Source organism: Cervus elaphus, chromosome 23 (assembly GCF_910594005.1).
Source record: "Cervus elaphus chromosome 23, mCerEla1.1, whole genome shotgun sequence".
Classification (NCBI taxonomy): Eukaryota; Metazoa; Chordata; class Mammalia; order Artiodactyla; family Cervidae; genus Cervus; species Cervus elaphus.
This window is the reverse complement of record NC_057837.1, coordinates 30,632,589-30,650,836: the sequence shown is the minus strand read 5'-3', so window position 1 is coordinate 30,650,836 and position 18,248 is coordinate 30,632,589. Positions and strand designations below refer to the sequence as shown.

At 42.6% G+C, this 18,248-nt stretch overlaps 1 protein-coding gene across 2 annotated transcripts in view; it reads left to right on the top strand.

The window, feature by feature from the left end:
- The first annotated feature begins 1,534 nt into the window (after positions 1-1,534).
- Positions 1,535-18,248, top strand: part of ITGA8 (integrin subunit alpha 8) — a 183,672-nt gene continuing 166,958 nt past the window's right edge. The window contains exons 1-2 of one of the 2 annotated variants that reach the window (XM_043882708.1): positions 1,535-2,438; positions 3,062-3,195. In XM_043882708.1, the coding sequence (XP_043738643.1) occupies positions 2,233-2,438; positions 3,062-3,195 (340 nt within the window). In that variant the 5' untranslated portion in view covers positions 1,535-2,232. The remainder of the gene's footprint in view (positions 2,439-3,061; positions 3,196-18,248) is intronic. The other variant, XM_043882707.1, reaches the window with a different exon arrangement.

The window sequence follows — 18,248 nt, the reverse complement described above, 5'->3', positions numbered from 1 at the left end:
TTTCAGAATGCAGTCTCAGGAAATGATGGAGTTGGGGCTATTTCCCAGCCTGTCTCCCACAGCTTTTTCTGCCCATGTGTATGTTGCATGTGAATTACTCATTGAAATTTACTCCAGGGAATATCACTTCTATTACCAATTGTAACCTGACCCAGAGTAGCAGACTTTGTATCCAACACAAATGGACTTTGGGACTGAGAAAAAAGTTTTCTACCCTCTATTCTTAAGTCCTTGTCTGGGAAAGGACTATTCAGTTAGGAAATAATCCAGATGTGATGATTTGCTAGGTAATCTTCTGATAGCTTATTACTTTTTAGTATTTTTACAGGGATGAGACAGGCAAAGAGGGAAACATAAAATTTAAATCCGTCTACCAAGTGGGTTCTGATGTAAGACCGATAAAGTCTAGCTTTGCAATGGGAGCAGAGATTTTCTGTGGGTGGACTCCCACATCTGCTCCATCAGAGTAGACCACTGCTCTGAATCACAGTTTGTGATTCCAGCTTCTTGGGGATCCCACACTAGTAACAGATTCAATAGGTCCAGAACCTAACTCACTGCATTCGTCCCATTCTGGCCTCCTCGCCCCACTGCTAGTGTCTGTGAGTCTCCTCCTCTAAATCGATACCTGTAGACTCACCTTGGGTTTATCCTTCACTTTCACTCTGCCATCAGTCTGCTGGCCCTTTTCCTGTTAATTAGCATTGTGGGCTTCATTTCCCTTCCATCTGTTTATCATGTCGGAGTCCTCATCACTCTGCACATTTGGGCAACAGCCACTTGGCTTTCTCTTCTGACAATTGACCTGCCCCAACACACACATCCTTCACTAAACTTCCAGAATCCCTGTAGAACCCACTACCTTTGCCTCAATAATTGTTCTTGTTATTAAGATCCTTTCTTAGGAGGTCCATCCCTACCTCCCACTCCTCCACACCCCCACATTTTTATTCAAACCCCTTGCACAACCATATCATCTCAGCCTCTATGTCTTTAATACTTTGCCTCAATCACTACCCCGCCCACAATGTCTAAAGCCAAGCCTCCTGTTCAAATTTCTTTTTAAATTGCCAACGAATCTCATTAAAATACTGTGGACTCTACTCCCCTCTCTCCTCTCTAGGCTTCATTTTTATTTAACCCCAGCGCCATCCTGTTTAACGCTTAATTGCTCTCTTTCCGGGTTAATTCTGTTTCCCTGTAAGACCGCACTTTACGAAAAGGCTTCTGGTACCACGCTTCTCCTTTGCCTTTTCCCCCTACTCATCTTTCACTCCCTCTCCCAAGCAGAAGACACAGAAAGAGATCAATAACACCCGTGGATTGGAACTGACGTTTGAACTCCTGCAGATTCCCAGATTCCAACCTACACCCCCTACGGCTGCTGTGGGTAAACTGTGAATTCCAACATTCCCAATTTTGCCAGTCGTCACCACATTTACACAAGGCCACAGAAATTTAGGACCAAGGCATGTAACCTTCTCCACGTGTCTCTTAGAAAGACCTAAATACAATCTCCAGGATTGCTTTATTAGTTACCTCTGCATGGAAGTGGGGTGGAGGTGGCGGAGGAGAGGATTATTGGATTTAAACTTTACTTCTTAGTCACAGACTGCGTCGACTCTGAGGGATCTTTAGGCTGCAGAGGTAATGCCAAGATCTCGGCTTTGTCTGGCCTCTTTCCTCGTGGTGGGGTATGCTTTTACATCCTTCCATTTGGGAGAAAGCAAAGCAAACCCTCGCCCAAGGCTGAGTAGAGGCGGGCGGAGCGGCTTTTGGGGCGGGGGGGCGGGGATTGCTTCCAAAGCCAATGGCTTGAATTGGCAAGCGGGAGGCTCAGATAGTTTTTAAGATGCAACTGCAGTAGAAAGCCAACCCACGGAAACAGGCGCCTGGCGCCGGCCGCCCGCGGGGGCGAGGACTGTCGGTGAGTTACCGGCTCCGGCCCGCAGCGTGCGGGCCGGCCACTAGGAGGCGCCCCGACCGCACCGGGGCCCCCTCCCGCCGCCAGAGGAGGGCTCGCATCCCCTCCGCCAGCCCCCAGCCGCGGGATCCCGCGGCCAGCAGACCGCAGGGGACGCGCGGAGGAGCGCCCGGGGCTGTCACCGCGGACGCGTCGCGCGCATCCACCCGGGACCAGGGCTCCCGGGACCGCAGGCCGCCACGCCCGCCTTTTCCCAGCCGGGGTCCTCGGCTCGCACTGCCCGGTGAGCACCACCCGGCCGGAGGGCGATGTCTGCCCGGCCCCGCCGCGGTCCCCGGGGCAGCCGGGCACCGCCGCTTGCGCCCCTCTGTTGCTTCTCGGCCGCTCTGGGGATGCTGTGGTCCCCCGCCTCGCAGGCGTTCAACTTGGACGTGGACAAGCTCACGGTGTACAGCGGACCCGAAGGCAGCTACTTCGGCTACGCGGTGGACTTCCACATACCTGCCGCTCGCACGTAAGTCGCCCAGGTGCGGGTCCCTGCCCCTCTGCCGGGGGACCCAGGCCTGTCCCCGCAGCCTCCTGGCAGGCGATCCCGAGCGTCCATCCCGCTGCCCACTTAGGGTCCTGTCCGGTTCCCCGCCACCAGCCTCTACCCTCCCATTCCACCCTGGATGTGCCTTGTGAACTTTGAACCAGGGACATGTCACTTGCCTCGAATCCGAAAGTCCTGCGGAGCTCCAGGGACAAAGACTGGAGCATCGTACAAGGGAAACAGGACCGAACAGACTCAGGCCAGTTAAAACAACGACCACAACACGGTCTGTTTATACATAGCCTGTAACAATTAAGCGTCTGGGCTCAAGTGCTGTCTGCTATAAGCAGCTGGGCTCTGTCCTCAGCTAATTCTCACTACCTACCCCGCCGCCCCCCCCCCCCCCCCCGCCCCGGCCCCCCACAATCTCTCAACTCACTGTATACATAGCTCCACCTAGAGAAGAATTAGGAATATTTGCACCCTCTTCCAAACCAGGTTTCAGACGCCCGTAGGTTTCCAAGAGGAAATCTAGTTTGACAGTCTGTCTCCATCATAAGTACGTTTCCGATTCCAAGGAGTGATTTTGTCCAACCTCTTCTCAGGGCGAGTGTCTTGGTGGGGGCGCCCAAAGCCAACACCAGCCAGCCAGACATCGTGGAAGGGGGAGCAGTCTACTACTGTCCTTGGCCCGCCGAGGGGTCTGCGCAGTGCAGGCAGATACCATTTGACAACACCAGTAAGTGATATTTGTCATTCTCAACTGTTGGTTCTGGTTTCAAGGTGCCAGAGCCACTGGGGAGTCAGGTCCCCACTTTTTTTGGTCGAATTTGGCCTTTGTGATGGGTCGGTGTTGCGGGCGGTGCAGGTTCGGAGACAAGTCAAGCTTTTTAAAGCCAGAGTGAAGGAGAGGAAGATGTTAAGTGCACCCCAGAGAGGGAAGAGTATTTTGAGCTTGAGTATTTGAATGCATCCTGGTCACTTCAGTTCCCTTACTATTCTGAGATAAGGGTGTTCAGGGTGAGTGGCTGGTTTGGAGAAACACAGACGTTACTCCGTAATCTTGATTCTGGAGAGAATTTGGTTGTTTCCCAAGAACAAATCTGGAAAAAGACATAGCCTTAGAATTTCCAGTGCCCAAACTCTGGAGGCAAGAGTCAGCTGCTGCAGACCCAGACATCACTCCATGTTGCTATTTAATTCTTTACAGAAAGAAAGCATTTTCTTTCAAAATATTGGACACTGGATGCAAACTAGTACAGGCAGAGTGTGGATGGATTACATTCATTTCCAAAATCCCTAGACAGATGTTTCTTATTTAATTAAAGGGAAAATACATTTTAAACAATTCAGGCTGGTTATGTTTCCTCTGGTGTTTTCTCCTTGGGTCTTGAGAAAATAATCTAAACGTAATGCTTTCAAAAGCATTAACGCTGAATGTTTTAATTTGTACCTCCAAAACTTTATGAATTCAAAAGGTATATATAGAAAGCAAATATCTCCTTTCAGAAAAATGTGAACTCAATGTTCTTTGATGAACAATCAATTAAAATACCTTTTGCACGGTGGAACTATTTTATGACATCATTCTTCATTATTGTTATATTAGTATATATTTAGAATTTGTGTAGGATGTCAGTTTTCACAGAATTTTGATGAAATTGGATGGATATTTACCTGTTACCCCAACTGATTTGCATTTTTTATTTTAAAGGAGAAAATAATTTCCATTCTAAGAATGTGGAAGTAATGTCACAGAGAAAAGTCCTATGCAAGCATTACCTTGAAATATGACCAAATTAGGAGATACTTTATAAATGCACTTTAAAATTATGTTTTTTGTATGTGTCTATATATGGTCACAGTAGCTTTTATCATTTAATTAAATAATTCAGTTATTTCATACCAATTTTCATAAGCTTTTACTTTAAAGTTTAACTATTAGAAACTGGAAAAATTAAACCACTGGGTATTAATTTGTGAAAGAAATCTTTCAGTTAGTGGTTGAATCAGGACTTCAGATGCTTCTAAATACTGACTTCTAGCTTAATATTAAAATAAATTTCCTAAATCAGAAAAAATTACACATAAAATTAATGGTATTTTACTAATAAATATCAAAATCATTTGTATTTTTAAAGTATTTTAAGTGTAAGCCTTGATAAATAAAAACATACATTTTTGGCATTATTTGAATTTAAACTTAGCATTAGCATTTGGAGACATGTGATATGTTTTTACCGAGAATCAATCTATAGTCATGGACATGAATTTAATAACCTTCTAGAATAGTCCCATAACATGTCAACATATCAAATCAGTATCTGGTTAGTATATTTTTCCTTTGATAAACAAAGAATCAATGTCTGTTCAGGTAAGTCACACCTGAAGACCTAAATATTAATCCCAGGTGTCACAGATGAACAGATGAAAACTCATACAGACATGAGTACGAATTTTTAAAAACTGACCACTCCTATCCCAAAAGTTCTAATGTTACATGACAGTAGGTAACATTTTCCAAAAGTTCATTCGAAAGTAACTGTTTGGATCTTCGAATTCAGTTTCCCATAGAAAACTAATGTTGAAAGATTGTGCTTTGATTTCTAGAATAACCCACAGGAATGCACTTAACCCTTACTCTAGCTGAATTATATTTGCAATGAAACAGGAGGGGACAATCTAGTGCAATTCTGGCAATTAAATCAATAGGAAAATAGTAAGAATGCTGAGAAAAGATCAGGATTCCTTGGAGAAAAGACGGGGTAGATGGCACTTTCTGGGCAGGTTCTCAGGAAGACATCTGAACGTCTCAAAGGGCTTTTGAGATTAATGTTGTTGGTTCTACATTATGTCTTATTTTACTTCTAAATGGATGGAGTTTTTTGTTTTTTGTTTTTTCTTGGGAGATGCATGCATCCTACTATCTTATATTTGCAACCATAATCACTGCAATTTGAGAATTTGTTAATGGAACAAAATGAGGGAAAGAAACAGGGAGGTAGATAAGTGTTTCTGAAATAATTGAGCAAGAAATGGAAAAAAAAAAAAAAACACAAGGCTGAGGAGGCCAAACAACATTAGTAAGAAATGAATGGTCTGTGATGGAATGCACAAAGCAGTGACCTGTGAAAGCCTATGGGAGTTTCCAAGAGCGAAGATGAAGAATGATTGAGAAAAGGAAGTTCCTTGTGTTAGCCATCAGGGGGTACTGTGGGCCCAGGAACCTTGGCTGCTCCTGGGAATGGGCTGAGAATAGTTGGGGGAAGAGGAATCAGAGGATTGTGGCTCAGGGGTTTGCTACTGAGTGGGAGCCAGTGCACTACACATCATTTCTACCAGTGACGTTATCCATGAAGCCCAAGACAGTGGAACTGCCAATGAATGCCATTTGAATGCCGTTTGCTGCAAAACTGTGAAAGGGAGGGACGGCAGGAGCCCACAGAGCTATTTCCAGTCCGAGTGTCAGTTTTGTGGGCAGAATATGATCTTGGAACCAAAGATAGAAGGCAGAAATAAGCATTCTGACTCTGGGTGTTGCAGTCAGCATTACCAGATGCATTGCATTCATTCATCACCTACTTTGTACCCGTCACTTATCCACATTATTTCTAATCCATACAATGAAACAACCATGTAAATCCTGTTTCATGAATAAGGAAAGTGAAGTCGCTCAGTCGTGTCTGACTCTCTGAGACCCCATGGACTATACGTATAGCCCACCAGGCTCCTCCCAATACTGGAGTGGGGTTGCTATGTCCTTCTTCAGGGGATCTTCCCGACCCAGGGATCGAACCCGGGGCTCCTGCATTGTGGACAGACGCTTTACCCTTTGAGCCACCAGGGAAGCAGCAGACATCAAAGGTGTTAAAACAGATACATTCAAGGTCCCACAATGGTAAACAGTAGATGCAGTACTGGTCCTAACAAACTGCAACTTCAAGGTCAGATCCTGTGGAGCTGAGGCACTGGTCATCTTCCTCCGCCCTCCCCCACTTTCCTACCCGAAGTTACCTTCACACGTTCCAGTTAAAATGATCCTCCAGAGAAGATCTGAAAGGCGAAACGGTTTAGGTACAGGGTTATTTAAGCCAGAGGTCATGGAAGTTGCCATTGTCAGGGTGGGAATGATGGCTTGTGCAATACATGTCCCCTCAGAGTCCCCAGTCCCCATCCACAGTCTCTTGTCTTACTCTCTGGCCATGGGCAGCAGCCTGTATGTCCAGCATGCACCAACCCCGCCTTCCCCCCCAACCACCCCCACCGCCAGAGGAAGAAAAATCCCTCTGTTTGACAAAGTAGTAGCTCTGAGTGTTGGACACCCACAAATTGACATGCATGTAATAGTGTATGATGTATCAGGCATCAATAAATATCACATTGCAAATATTCCTTTGTACAGAGAATCCTGACTATCTCTTGTCTTCCACCCTGTCTGCTTTTACTATTACATCTGAATTCAAGACATTCTGAGTAAATTTGACCTTTTAATGATGTAGTTTCAACTTGTTCAGGCCCCTGGGGTGCCTACAAATTAATATTCGCTGTGGTAACCTACTCAACTCTCTCAACCTAGACACTGGAGGAGACTGGCCTATAATTTAGTCCCTGAATCTGGTTGTGATCTTGAACCTTAGTTTATTTAAGGTCAACTGCCTGTTTTTTTGTAAAGTCTGCCTTTGAGTTTGAAATTTTTTTGATTAAATAGTCATTGATTTTATTTGTACTTTATCCTGTAACCGGGATTTTAAAAAAAATTACTTCTCATCATAAATGCAAAAACAGAGGAAGCTGGGAATTGCCTAACACTTCAAATGCATGAATACTATTAAAATCTGTGGTCCTTTCAAGTATGGAAAAAGGAAACTTTCGGGAAGCATATGGTGGTGGGGGAGGTGCAAAGTGCAAAGAGTAGATAATTTTCCTGCTCTGTGCAAAATCAAGTGGCTCCAAAAATCCCCTTCTCTCATCTCCCTTCTGTCTTTCCCCCTTACTTCACTAGAATAAAATTCCCCCACCCCCAAATTGATTTCTTTCCTTTTTGGTCCTAAACTGTGCCCCACGTCTTAAACGTAAAACATCGCATCTGCCAAGTTCATGCCTCTCCTTTCTAAATCTACTCCAAGGTTCATTGTTTTTCTACTTCCTACATTTTCCAAACCCATGTGTGGATTATAGAAAAAGCCCTGAATCACAGCTCCCCAGCTAGAAGAGGGGTGAATGAAACAGACACTCCATCTTTGCAGTGATAAGAAGGCAAATTGCAACAATGGTAACAAAAGCATAGAACGCAAGCATTTGATTGTTTTAAATTCTCAAACGAAACATTTTGAGGAGAAAGATAATGCATGAGCTAATAAATGATCATCATCACAGCATTAGTAATACAGCTGGGAAGGCTCCCTATTAGAGACCCACTTAAAGAAGAAACAAGAGGAAGTGGGAGTACCACTGAGATTTGGGAGTCATCTGAGAAAGACTACCAGAATTTGCCTGATCTTAATTTAGCATCTTATATATATATTTAAAGCTTAAAATGGAGGACAATTTGGTTAGGATATTTCAAAGCTCTAGGAAGCTAAGATTTTTTTGGGAATTGTGTTGTAGCTTGGAGACCGGAAGCCTTTGTTGGAGGGGGCAGGCAGGAGTCTGTTTTATTTTGTGTCGAGGGAGCCCACAATAAGAAGCAGCTTAAAGCATCTGGTGCTGTGATGGGTACAGGGTTGTATTTTGATAGTATTGGATGTGCCCTTCATGTGAGGGTTGGGAAACATATTGGTCACATAAGCCTTGCTTTTCTAACTTCCTCAGAAAGAAATCAGTTTTTGTTCAGTATCAAAGCAAATGGAGGGCATAGCTACCTCCAGTAAATGACAGAGGAAATAACAGAAATGCGATAGAACTCAGACGGCAGAAATCTGGACTCTGGTGAATTCAACTGAAAGTGGAAAAAAACGGTGAAAGCCCAATGATAACCTGCACCTTTGAGAATTAATAATTGCCAGAGTTAGTGTTTTACAACTTGTACACTTATATATACATACACACACACACATACATGCACACGCATACACACATGCATACACACATACACATACACATACACACATGTGCATACACACACACTCTTTAGGGCAGAAAGCTTACTCTGCCAAGTACTTCTCTTACTGAGTCATCAGGGGTAATTAAGCTGGAAGGCTTACTTACTCTAGAAGCAATTCACGATGGCTTTCAAATAGGCTCTGATGGGCTATCATCTCAAGCTGACAGATGCAACCAGCATCCCTCAGCTTCTCTCAATTGACTCAGACTTTCATGTGACAAAATGCAATGGCTATCAAGTCCTGACATGAGCCGGGAGGAGGCAGTGGTCCCTACAGTACACAGCCCCGGAGGAAGCAATTAGAAAAAAGGAAGTCCTTGAAACTCCAACCAGAAATGGGAAACAGATCTGCTCTATGGCTAGTTGAGTAGAAAGAGCATTAGGCGCCTGTTGCTTAATCTGCAAAATTCTTTCAAGAGTCTGGAAGTGTGTGTGATGGAAGAGGCTTCCAGGCTCTTGGCAGGAAGAATCCGCGCAGCAGCTGTGGCATTCTGGGAGAAATGTAGGAAATTGTCTTGAAACTGTTCTGAAAGCAACAAAAACAAACTGGCACATTGAAGCCGGCTGGTTGAGATGTGAGCATTCAAACTTTACCTGTTGTGTATAGAGTATTGTATCTGTGAGTTGTGTTAATGGAAAGAGTTGCTGACATTCCTAACAAGCTGAGCTCAGCAGTGCCCTGAAGGACACCATCCAGAAACACAAACACAGATTTTTGAGGAAGAGAGATAAAAACTAATTATAGATCTTATTAAAAGTGCTCCCTTTTAAAATATTTCATTTTCAAAATTCAGTTTAAATGCACCTTCAGAAAACATATTAGTGTATCAAGCAAGGTGTACCTGTATAATGAAGCACTAAAATAGATTAAAAGTAGTTTTGATTCTGGGTTAAGTTATATGAAGATTTGAGGTAGATAAGCAAATTGTGATGCACAGATAGGCATTTAATACTTTAAACACTGGTGTTGCTCTGTTAGGGACCTCAGTCAGGAAACTCTCAGACTAGTTGAAAAGGAAGAGGGCTTAACCCCAGCCCTGCAGAAAGGCCAGCTCCTGGATCTCTGAGATTTGAACCCAAAGGTCTGCAAGTTGAGAAACTCTTCTAGGTCCACAAACACTGGTGAAAGTGGTCAGTTACCCTTTTAATTGTCTTAGTAAAAGTAAAGCATAGGTTACAAAAATAAGTCTTTGCAGAAATAGTTGGGCTTCCCCAGTGGTTCATCCACCTACAATGCAGGAGACGCAGGAGACATGTGTTTGATCACTGTGTCAGGAGGGTTCCCTGGAGGAGGATATGGCGACCCACTCCAGTATTCTTGCCTGGAGAATCCCATGAACAGAGAAGCCTGGAAGGCTACAGTCCATAGGGTTGAAAAGAGTCAGACACAACTGAGTGACTGAGCATGCACACATAGAAATGGTTGCCAGGCATTGGAAGCGAGAAGGAGGGGTGGTCTCCAAAGGGGAAGACTGAAGGAATTTGGGGAGCTAATGGAACTTCTTATGTCCCGATTGTGATGGTGGTCCATAGCTATAGGTATGTATCAAAAGTTGTTGAACTGGGAACTTTGCTGGTGGTCCAGTGGTTAAGAATCCATCTGCTAATGCAGAGGACATAGGTTAATCCCTGGTCTGGGGAGATCCCACATGCCTCAGGGAAGCTAAGCCTGCACGCCACAACTACCAGTCTGCACTCTAGAGCCTATGTGCTGCAATAAGAGAAGCCACCACATTGAGAAGCCCTTACACCGCAATGAAGAGTAGTCCTTGCTCGAGACAACTAGGGAAAGCCCGTATAGAGCAATGAAGACCCAGCGCAACCAAAAATAAATAAATGAATACAAAGAAACAAGATTGTTCAAAGAAAAAAGTCATTGAACTGTACATCTCCAAGAATGAATTTCACTGCATGTAAATAAAACCAAAAAGAGAGAAAGAAAACATTATGGAGTATGCTAGAGAGTTATATATTTGATATGATATTAAAGCTGGTTGTATGGCCATTGCTATGATCATGTGAGTTTAAACTGTTAGACTACTATCTGATGTGATAATAGCTGGGAGTATAAGGACACAGCCCTGAAAGGCTAAGTAAGTCGCCTTACTGCCCCCAAACAGGGGAAAACAGTATGTCAGCTCATCACGTAGGACCCTCTTTACCATTCTTTAAAGAATACTATGATCAGGATGTGTGTGGCAACACACCCATGTGAATGGAAACATGCTGAATCAGAATAAATCTTTGCAGTGAAGCATCATATTTGGTAATTCTCATGTCGTTGCTGAAATTCAGGCATGGGATCTCCCATTGATCATCACTGAACTAAGGAGCTCTCACTTCAGACACATTATTGTGGTGACCAAAATTCATGTAACTGCACTGCAGGGCATTAACTTATTCACATTATATCAATTTTATTCTTAAGCTCTGATGCTTGACCTACAGACACAGATCTGTGTGTGATATTGCAAAATTCTCTGTATCAATCAGCCCTGATTTCAGGACAGGTTGAAATGAGAGAAAAGGACATACACCACTGCAACAGGAATTGGTTTCTTTGAGAACCCTACCCAGTTCACATTACTCACATCATCTCACTCCAGGTGGAGGTCAGAGCTAACTCTCCGCCCAACCTGCCCAAGTTATGGCTCCATTTCTAGTCTATTATCATTCCCTGTGATTTGCCCACATGTCTCTGTCACAGGCCACCCCTGCCTCTTGGCTTCCACAGGACATCATGGCAAAGCTTACCTTTCAAGCATGTTACATACACCCATGTCTCTACTCACTCTGAGCCTATGTCCTGGTTCCTCTCTCATAACCACGCAGAACATTTTCTTTTCCAGCAATGATTTTCTGGTATTTTTCTGGCTTCTCTCTTCCTACAATTCCCGATGGAAAATGTGTTTCAGAAATTCTAAAGTTGCTGCAAATCCTAAAAATATCTTAAAATCCTAAAAAAAAAAAAAGGATGAGGGCATAACACTGAAAAATAACATTTTCAAACATCCTAAATATGAATGTATATCCCATAAATGATGCTATAAATCACACAATTGGGTATTATAGAAACTTAAAAGTGAAGCCTACCAAGAATCAAGATTAAAATGGGGAAATGCTTTTGTTTTAATATTAAGTGAAAAAAATTTCAAAATTGTGTCTACAGCCTGTGGAAGAGCACAGAGGAGAAGGGCAATTAAAACTGTTCTTTTCTTCTTTCCCTAGTGCATTTATTACTTATTTTTAAAAACCATGAACAGGTATTCATTTATGATCAGGAAAAATAATAATAAAACAAAACATGCAAAGATTTCTAGATGAAATTATTGAGTTCACTGAAGTATTATGAAGATTAACAGTGGAAGACCACGACTCAGGTTTTGTGTTGACTGAAAGCAGTCTTAGTGGTTTCTTGTCTTGGGTATACATGGTAGAGTGGTTTATAAATGTACTTATTTATGTATAACTGCTTATGTTTCAAAATATTGACAATCAAGGATGTTTTCAATGACAATTGTGTGTGTAAAAATAAGAAGACACTATTTATCACCTGTTTCTATTCTAGATTCTACATCAATAGAAACATAAGCTTGGTGGTCTGACAGTTTCTAGAGACATTTATTTATTTATTATTATTATTTATTTATTTATTTGACTGTACTCAGTCTTAGTTATGGCATGTGGGGTCTTAGTTGAGGCATGCAAACTTTTAGCTGCAGTATGTGGGGTCTAGTTCCCTGACCAGGGATTGAACCTGGGCTCCCTGCATTGGGAACATGAATTCTTAACTTCTGGACCACCAGAGAAGTCCTGAGACTTTTAGAATAAAGAGAGCTGTTAGCAGGGGGCAAACTGTCTTCCCGAGTCTTCCAGAAACACCCTCACAGACACATCCAGAAATAATGTTTAGTCAAGTACCCAGACATTTCATGATCCAGTGAGGCTGACACATAAAATTAACCAGCACATCTTCTTTGTGACTCACAATATGTATTCTCCTAGAAAAGGCACTGAGAATTTGTGAACTAAAGAAACCCATTGGATTTGTAGGATAGAATATTTTTTTGACAGTCATTATTTCTCCTCATATCTCTTAAGCCAAAGAATGCCCAGGGATTACTCTAGTATCAAATAACCCCGGATCTCTTGGTGTAAACCAGCCAAGATTTATTGCTTGTTCACGCTGTCTGGTTTATATGAGCTGGAGAAGAGCCTCTGCTTGTACAAGTGAACCAAAGACCTGGGCTGATGGAGATTCCTGATTGACACATGCTTTCAAGGTCACTCTAACTGGGAAGACTTATGGCAAATTGCACCTCGTCTATTAAAGCTCTCACATGGAATTGACATTTACTGCTTCTCCTCATGTTTGGTGGCCAGACTACTCCTAGGAAGTTGGCCATGCCATCTTATTTGAATATCTAATTATTTGAATATTTGATTATCTTTGTGTTAGATTGGTGTGTTTATGCACACTTGTCAAAGTTGTTTATACACAGTTTTTAAAAGAATACTAGAAATGCTCTAGTATTTAATCTTTGCAAATGTTATTAAAACAGTTTTCTTCTACCTTTTTTTTTTTTTGGCATGCTGTTGGCAGTATCTTAGTTCCCTGACCAGGGATTGAACCTAGGACCCGAAAGTGAGCACAAAGTCCTCACCACTGGGCTGCCAGAGAACTCCCTAAAGTTGATTTTTTTTTCTCTTTTTTTGTTGGCTGCACCTTGCAGCCTGCAGAACTTCCCCAACCAGGGATCAAACCCATGCCCCCTGCAGTGGAAGCATAGAGTCTTAAGCACTGAACCACCAGGGAAATCCTAGTATTCTTTTATTTCTAATGGACATACTCTGTAGGACATATTTTTTGGAGGCTCTGAAATAAAATAGTTCTTTGGGGCTATGGTTCTAATCCTTAAAGTTTGTGGTAAGGAGCAGACAAGACACGTGGCAAAGAAACAAAGGTGTTCCTATCAATAGATGCAAAGATAATGGGTGAAATGCACACTGACAGTAACTCCTCAACTTGTTCCAACTGGCGTCCAGTCTCTGGCACAGATACTGACTAGGGAGACTGAATACCCTTCATCCTTTAAGTCAGGCTCTTTGGGTGACATATTAAATCTGAATGTTTTTTTCCCTCAAAGCACCCTTTGGCTTACTTTAATTCATTTTTACTTATAAAATGCAGTTGACCCTTGAACAACAGGGATTTGGCCTATGCCAATCCACTTAGGACATGACTTAGTGACTGAACAACAAATCCACTGAGGAGGACTTCTTTTAAAGTAAATACCACATTATTACGGGGCTTCCCTGGTGGTTCAGAAGGTAAAGAATCTACCTGCAATGTGGGAGACCTGTGTTTGATCCCTGAGTCAGAAAGATCCCCTGGAAAAGGAAATGGCTACTCACTCCAGTATTTTGGCCTGGAGAATTCCCTGGACAGAGGAGCCTGGTGAGCTACAATCCACGGGGTCGCAAAGAGTCAAACATGACTGAGCATCTAACACACATTATTACAGGATCCTCAGATGGTTGAGTCTGCAGATGCAGAACCTCATTATGGCAAGCAGACTATCTGCCTCTGTAAGGGCATCTGGGCATCTGGAAAGGAGAACATCTGAGGCTTTGGTATCCATGGTGGGTCCCAGAACCAATCCCCAGAGTTGCCCAAGGGTCAACTATGTTCTCTTAAGAAACAGTAGAGTTGAAATTAAAGCTTAGATTTGTTGTCGTTTTAGTTGCTAAGTCGTGTCCAGCTGTTTTGTGACTGACTACATGGACTGTAGCCTGTCAGGCTCCACTGTCCATGGGACTTCGCAGGCAACAATATTGGAGTCTTCTGCAGGGAACCTTCCCAACTTAGGGATCAAATCTGAGTCTCCTGCATTGGCAGGCTGAACCACCAGGGAAGCCGGTAAACTTAGATTTAGCAGTAAAACCAAATTTCAGCAACAAGAGAAATGTTAAGAACTCTCTACAAGCAGTTATGGTCCTTGACCCTGCTTGTATGGCCATGAACTTACCCTTATGGAATTTACAATGAACAGCCAGTGACAAGTTGACAAAAAGTATGGTAAGGCCAAAGGGAACAGAGAGTGGTGTGTGGGGGTGTGTGTGTATGTGTGTGTGTGTGTGTGTGTGTGTGTGTGTGTGTGTGTGTGTGTGTGTGTGTGTGTGTGTGTGTGTGTGTGTGTGTGTGTGTGTGTGTGTGTGTGTACACAGGCGCTTTTTTCTGATTCACTCGGGTATTATTTTCCTGTTGCTGCTGTAACAACTTACCATGTACTTTGTGGCTTTGAACAACACAAGTTGATTATCACACAGTTCTGGAGGCCAAGTCTATAATATTAGGTCTCACTGGACTAAAATCAAGGTGCTGGCAGAGCTGTGCTGCTTCTGGAAGCTCTGGGGGAGGATCTGTTTCCTTGCTTTCTTCAGCTTCCAGAAGCTGCTCACATATCTTGGTTCATGGCCCTCTTCCATTTTCAAAGCCAGCATGTCAGATTGAGTCCTTCTTACACTGCTCTTCCTCTGGTTCTTCTTTTCTACCTCCTTCTTTCACCTTAAAATATCTTTGTTATTACTTTGGACCCTGCAGATAATCCAGGATCTTCTCCCTATTTTAAGTCAACTGGTTAGCAACCTTAATTCCATCCACAAACTTATTTGTCTTTTGTCATGCAGCCTAACATAGTCTCAGGTTTGGCGTATTAAGATGCAGACATCTGAACTTCCCTGGTGGTCCAGTGACTGAGACTCTGCACTCCCAATTCAAGGACCCTGGGTTCTATCCCTCAGGAGAGTTGGAGCCCATATGTTGTAACTAAGAGTTCACATGCTTCAGCTAAAAGATCCTGCATGTCACAGCTAGGACTCAGAGCAGCCAAATTAAAAAAAAAAGAAAGTAAAAACATATAGACATCTTGAGGGCTATTATTTTGTTTACTAAAGGTGGTCAGAGAAAGTTTCACTGAAAAGGTGATATTTGAACAGAGGCCTAAATTAAGTAAAGGAAGGAACCATATAGCAGAAGGAGGGGTAGTTCTAAATTGTAGGAGAGTCGGTGTTAAGTCTGGAGAGAAGAGTGTTCTTGGGAAATGGAGAAGACCCACTGGGTTAAACAGAAGTCAGTCAGGAAAAGAAAGATAGAAGATGAAACAAGACTATCTAGCACCTTAAAAGTCAGTAGGACTTTGGGTTTTATTCTAAGATGTGATGGGCAGTCAATGGTGGTTTTGAGGAGGCAAGTAACAGAATTTGATTATATTTTACAAAGGATTGGTTTAGTAGAGTGTAGGCAACCACAGCAGATGCAAGGGGATAAGGTAGGAGACATTCCCATCATGTGGTGATAGAAAAGTGTGGTTTGGGTTGAGTGATAGCAGTTAGGGTTGAAAAATGGTTAGATTTTGGATTTGTTTGAAAGTGCAGTTGGTAGAATTTTCTTTATGGATCAGATAAAGGGTACAGAAGAAAGAAAAAATTTGATCTGAGTAACTGGAGGAATGGGACTGAGACAGGAAACAGAGGAAGGAGCAAATCTCAGAGAAAGTATCCAGTTGAGTCTAGATAGGAGAAACTGGAGATGTTTATTAGGCGTCAGAATGATATCACATAGGAGGCTGGATAAATAAAAAAGTTCAGGCAAGAGGCTTGGACATTTAAATGTGGAAGTCATAGGTGATATTTAAGGCCATGACTGATGGAGTTAATGTGAATGAAGAGAAGTGAGGAGAAACAAAGTGAAGCAAAGAGAAGAGAGAAAGGGAGAAGACAGGAAAGGTCATTTTTTTATCTTCATATTTTTTCTAAATTTATTTATTGTTTTTGGTTGCACTGGGTCTTCATTGCTATGCACAGGCTTTCTCTAGTTGGGGCAAGTAGCGGCTACTCTTCCTTGTGGTGTGCAGGCTTCTCATTGCAGTGATTTCTTTTGTTGCAGAGCATAACCTTTAAGCATGTAGATTTCAGCGCTTGCAGCATGTAGGCTCATTAGCTGTGGCTCCTGGGGAGACTGGACCCCACTTCCCTGGACTACCAGGGAAGTCTTAGAGTCCCTGACATTTAAAGAACAATCAATGTTGAGGAGGATGTATAAGCAATGCTAACAAGAAGCTGCTGGTTAGGCAAAAGAAGTCAAGAAGCCAGTGAAGAAATTCATCTGAAGACTTCCCTGTGGACCAGTGGTTAAGAATCCACTTGCCAATTCAGGAGACATGAGTTCGATCCCTGGTCCAGGAACTAGATCCCCCATGACTCAGAGCAGCTAAGCCTGTGTGCCACAACTACTGAGTCTGTGCTCTGGAGCCCAGGAGCTGCAACAAGAGAAGCCGCCACAACGAGAAGGCTGTGCGCTGCAGCTTGAGAGGAGCCCCTGCTCCCGCAGCTAGAGAAAAGCCTACGCAGCAATGAAGACCCAGCACAACCAAAAAAAAAGAAAAAGAAAAGAAATTCATGTCAGTTGGAGTGAACTCTGAACATCTGATTTGATAATGGAAAGTAACTGACAGCTGACAAAAGCAGGTGCGGTGGTGTGTGTCGGGAAAGGATGAGAAAAGACCAGCAGGAGACAGCCAGTCTACAGAGTCATTTTTTTCTCAAGGAGTTCTGCCCTAAATGGGACTCCAGAAATGTAATCATCAAGGAGACATGATAGTGTGTTTGTGATCTCATAGGAGCTCTCCCATCCAGTGGGAAACGATGATGCTGATTGCAGGAGGAGGGGGATGTGCAAAACAGATTCCTAAGTAAGTGTAAAGGGATGAGTGGGACTTTACATGGATGGAGGTGCTGGCTTTGGCGGAGCATAAAAGTGGTCCATCCTCAGTGAGCAGAGAAGGCAGAGTGGGAGTAGGTTGGTGGGTTTGGTAATAGAAAGAAGAAAGCGATCCTTTTTCATTTCTTCTGTTTTCAGTGATGTAAGAAGCAAAATTATCAACTGAGAGTGAGCAGGTAGACAGAGAAGGCTGGGATAAGGAGAAAAGTTAAATAGTAATAGCAAATGGCTGAATGAATTGAGCAACCAGGGACTGCCTGGTAGTCCTATTTAAAATCTGAATTTATTTGGGGAAGGAGGTGATTCTTTCATTTCTTGATATCTTTAATTGCTTTTGTCATACCAACAGAAGTCCGAATATATTTTCAGAACAAACCTTACACATGGCCGGAGTCAAATTACATGTGAAAAACACTTCAAATGATTTTATATGATGATGTAGAAACAAATGTCTGAAGAATACTGGCTAGGCCCTATTGGTTATTAAAAACAGGAAGTTGGAAATGTGATCTTTATTCTCTGGAAGACAATATAGATGTGGAAATAATTGTAGCAAAAAATTTATATTCTCATCTTGATCAGGTAAACTGTAACAGCAAGATTGTAATACATTTACTATTGCCATCCCAAACCCATATTTATTAGTGTTATTATTAGAATTCTAAAAGCATTCTTTCAACTTATTTAACTTTATTCGTTACTTGGTTATGTAAGGAACCAAATATTTAAATAGTGATATGAAAAAATAATTTAAAACAAAAGCTTTATGATTTCCAGAAATGTATTCGACTAGAGGAATGAGCTAGAAGTCTCTTAAATTCTAAATGGCTGAGTAGGTTTAGAAAACAACAGCAAGTGTGTCCATGGAGGAGGAATGCCAATGACCTTTCAGTTACTACTTTATATA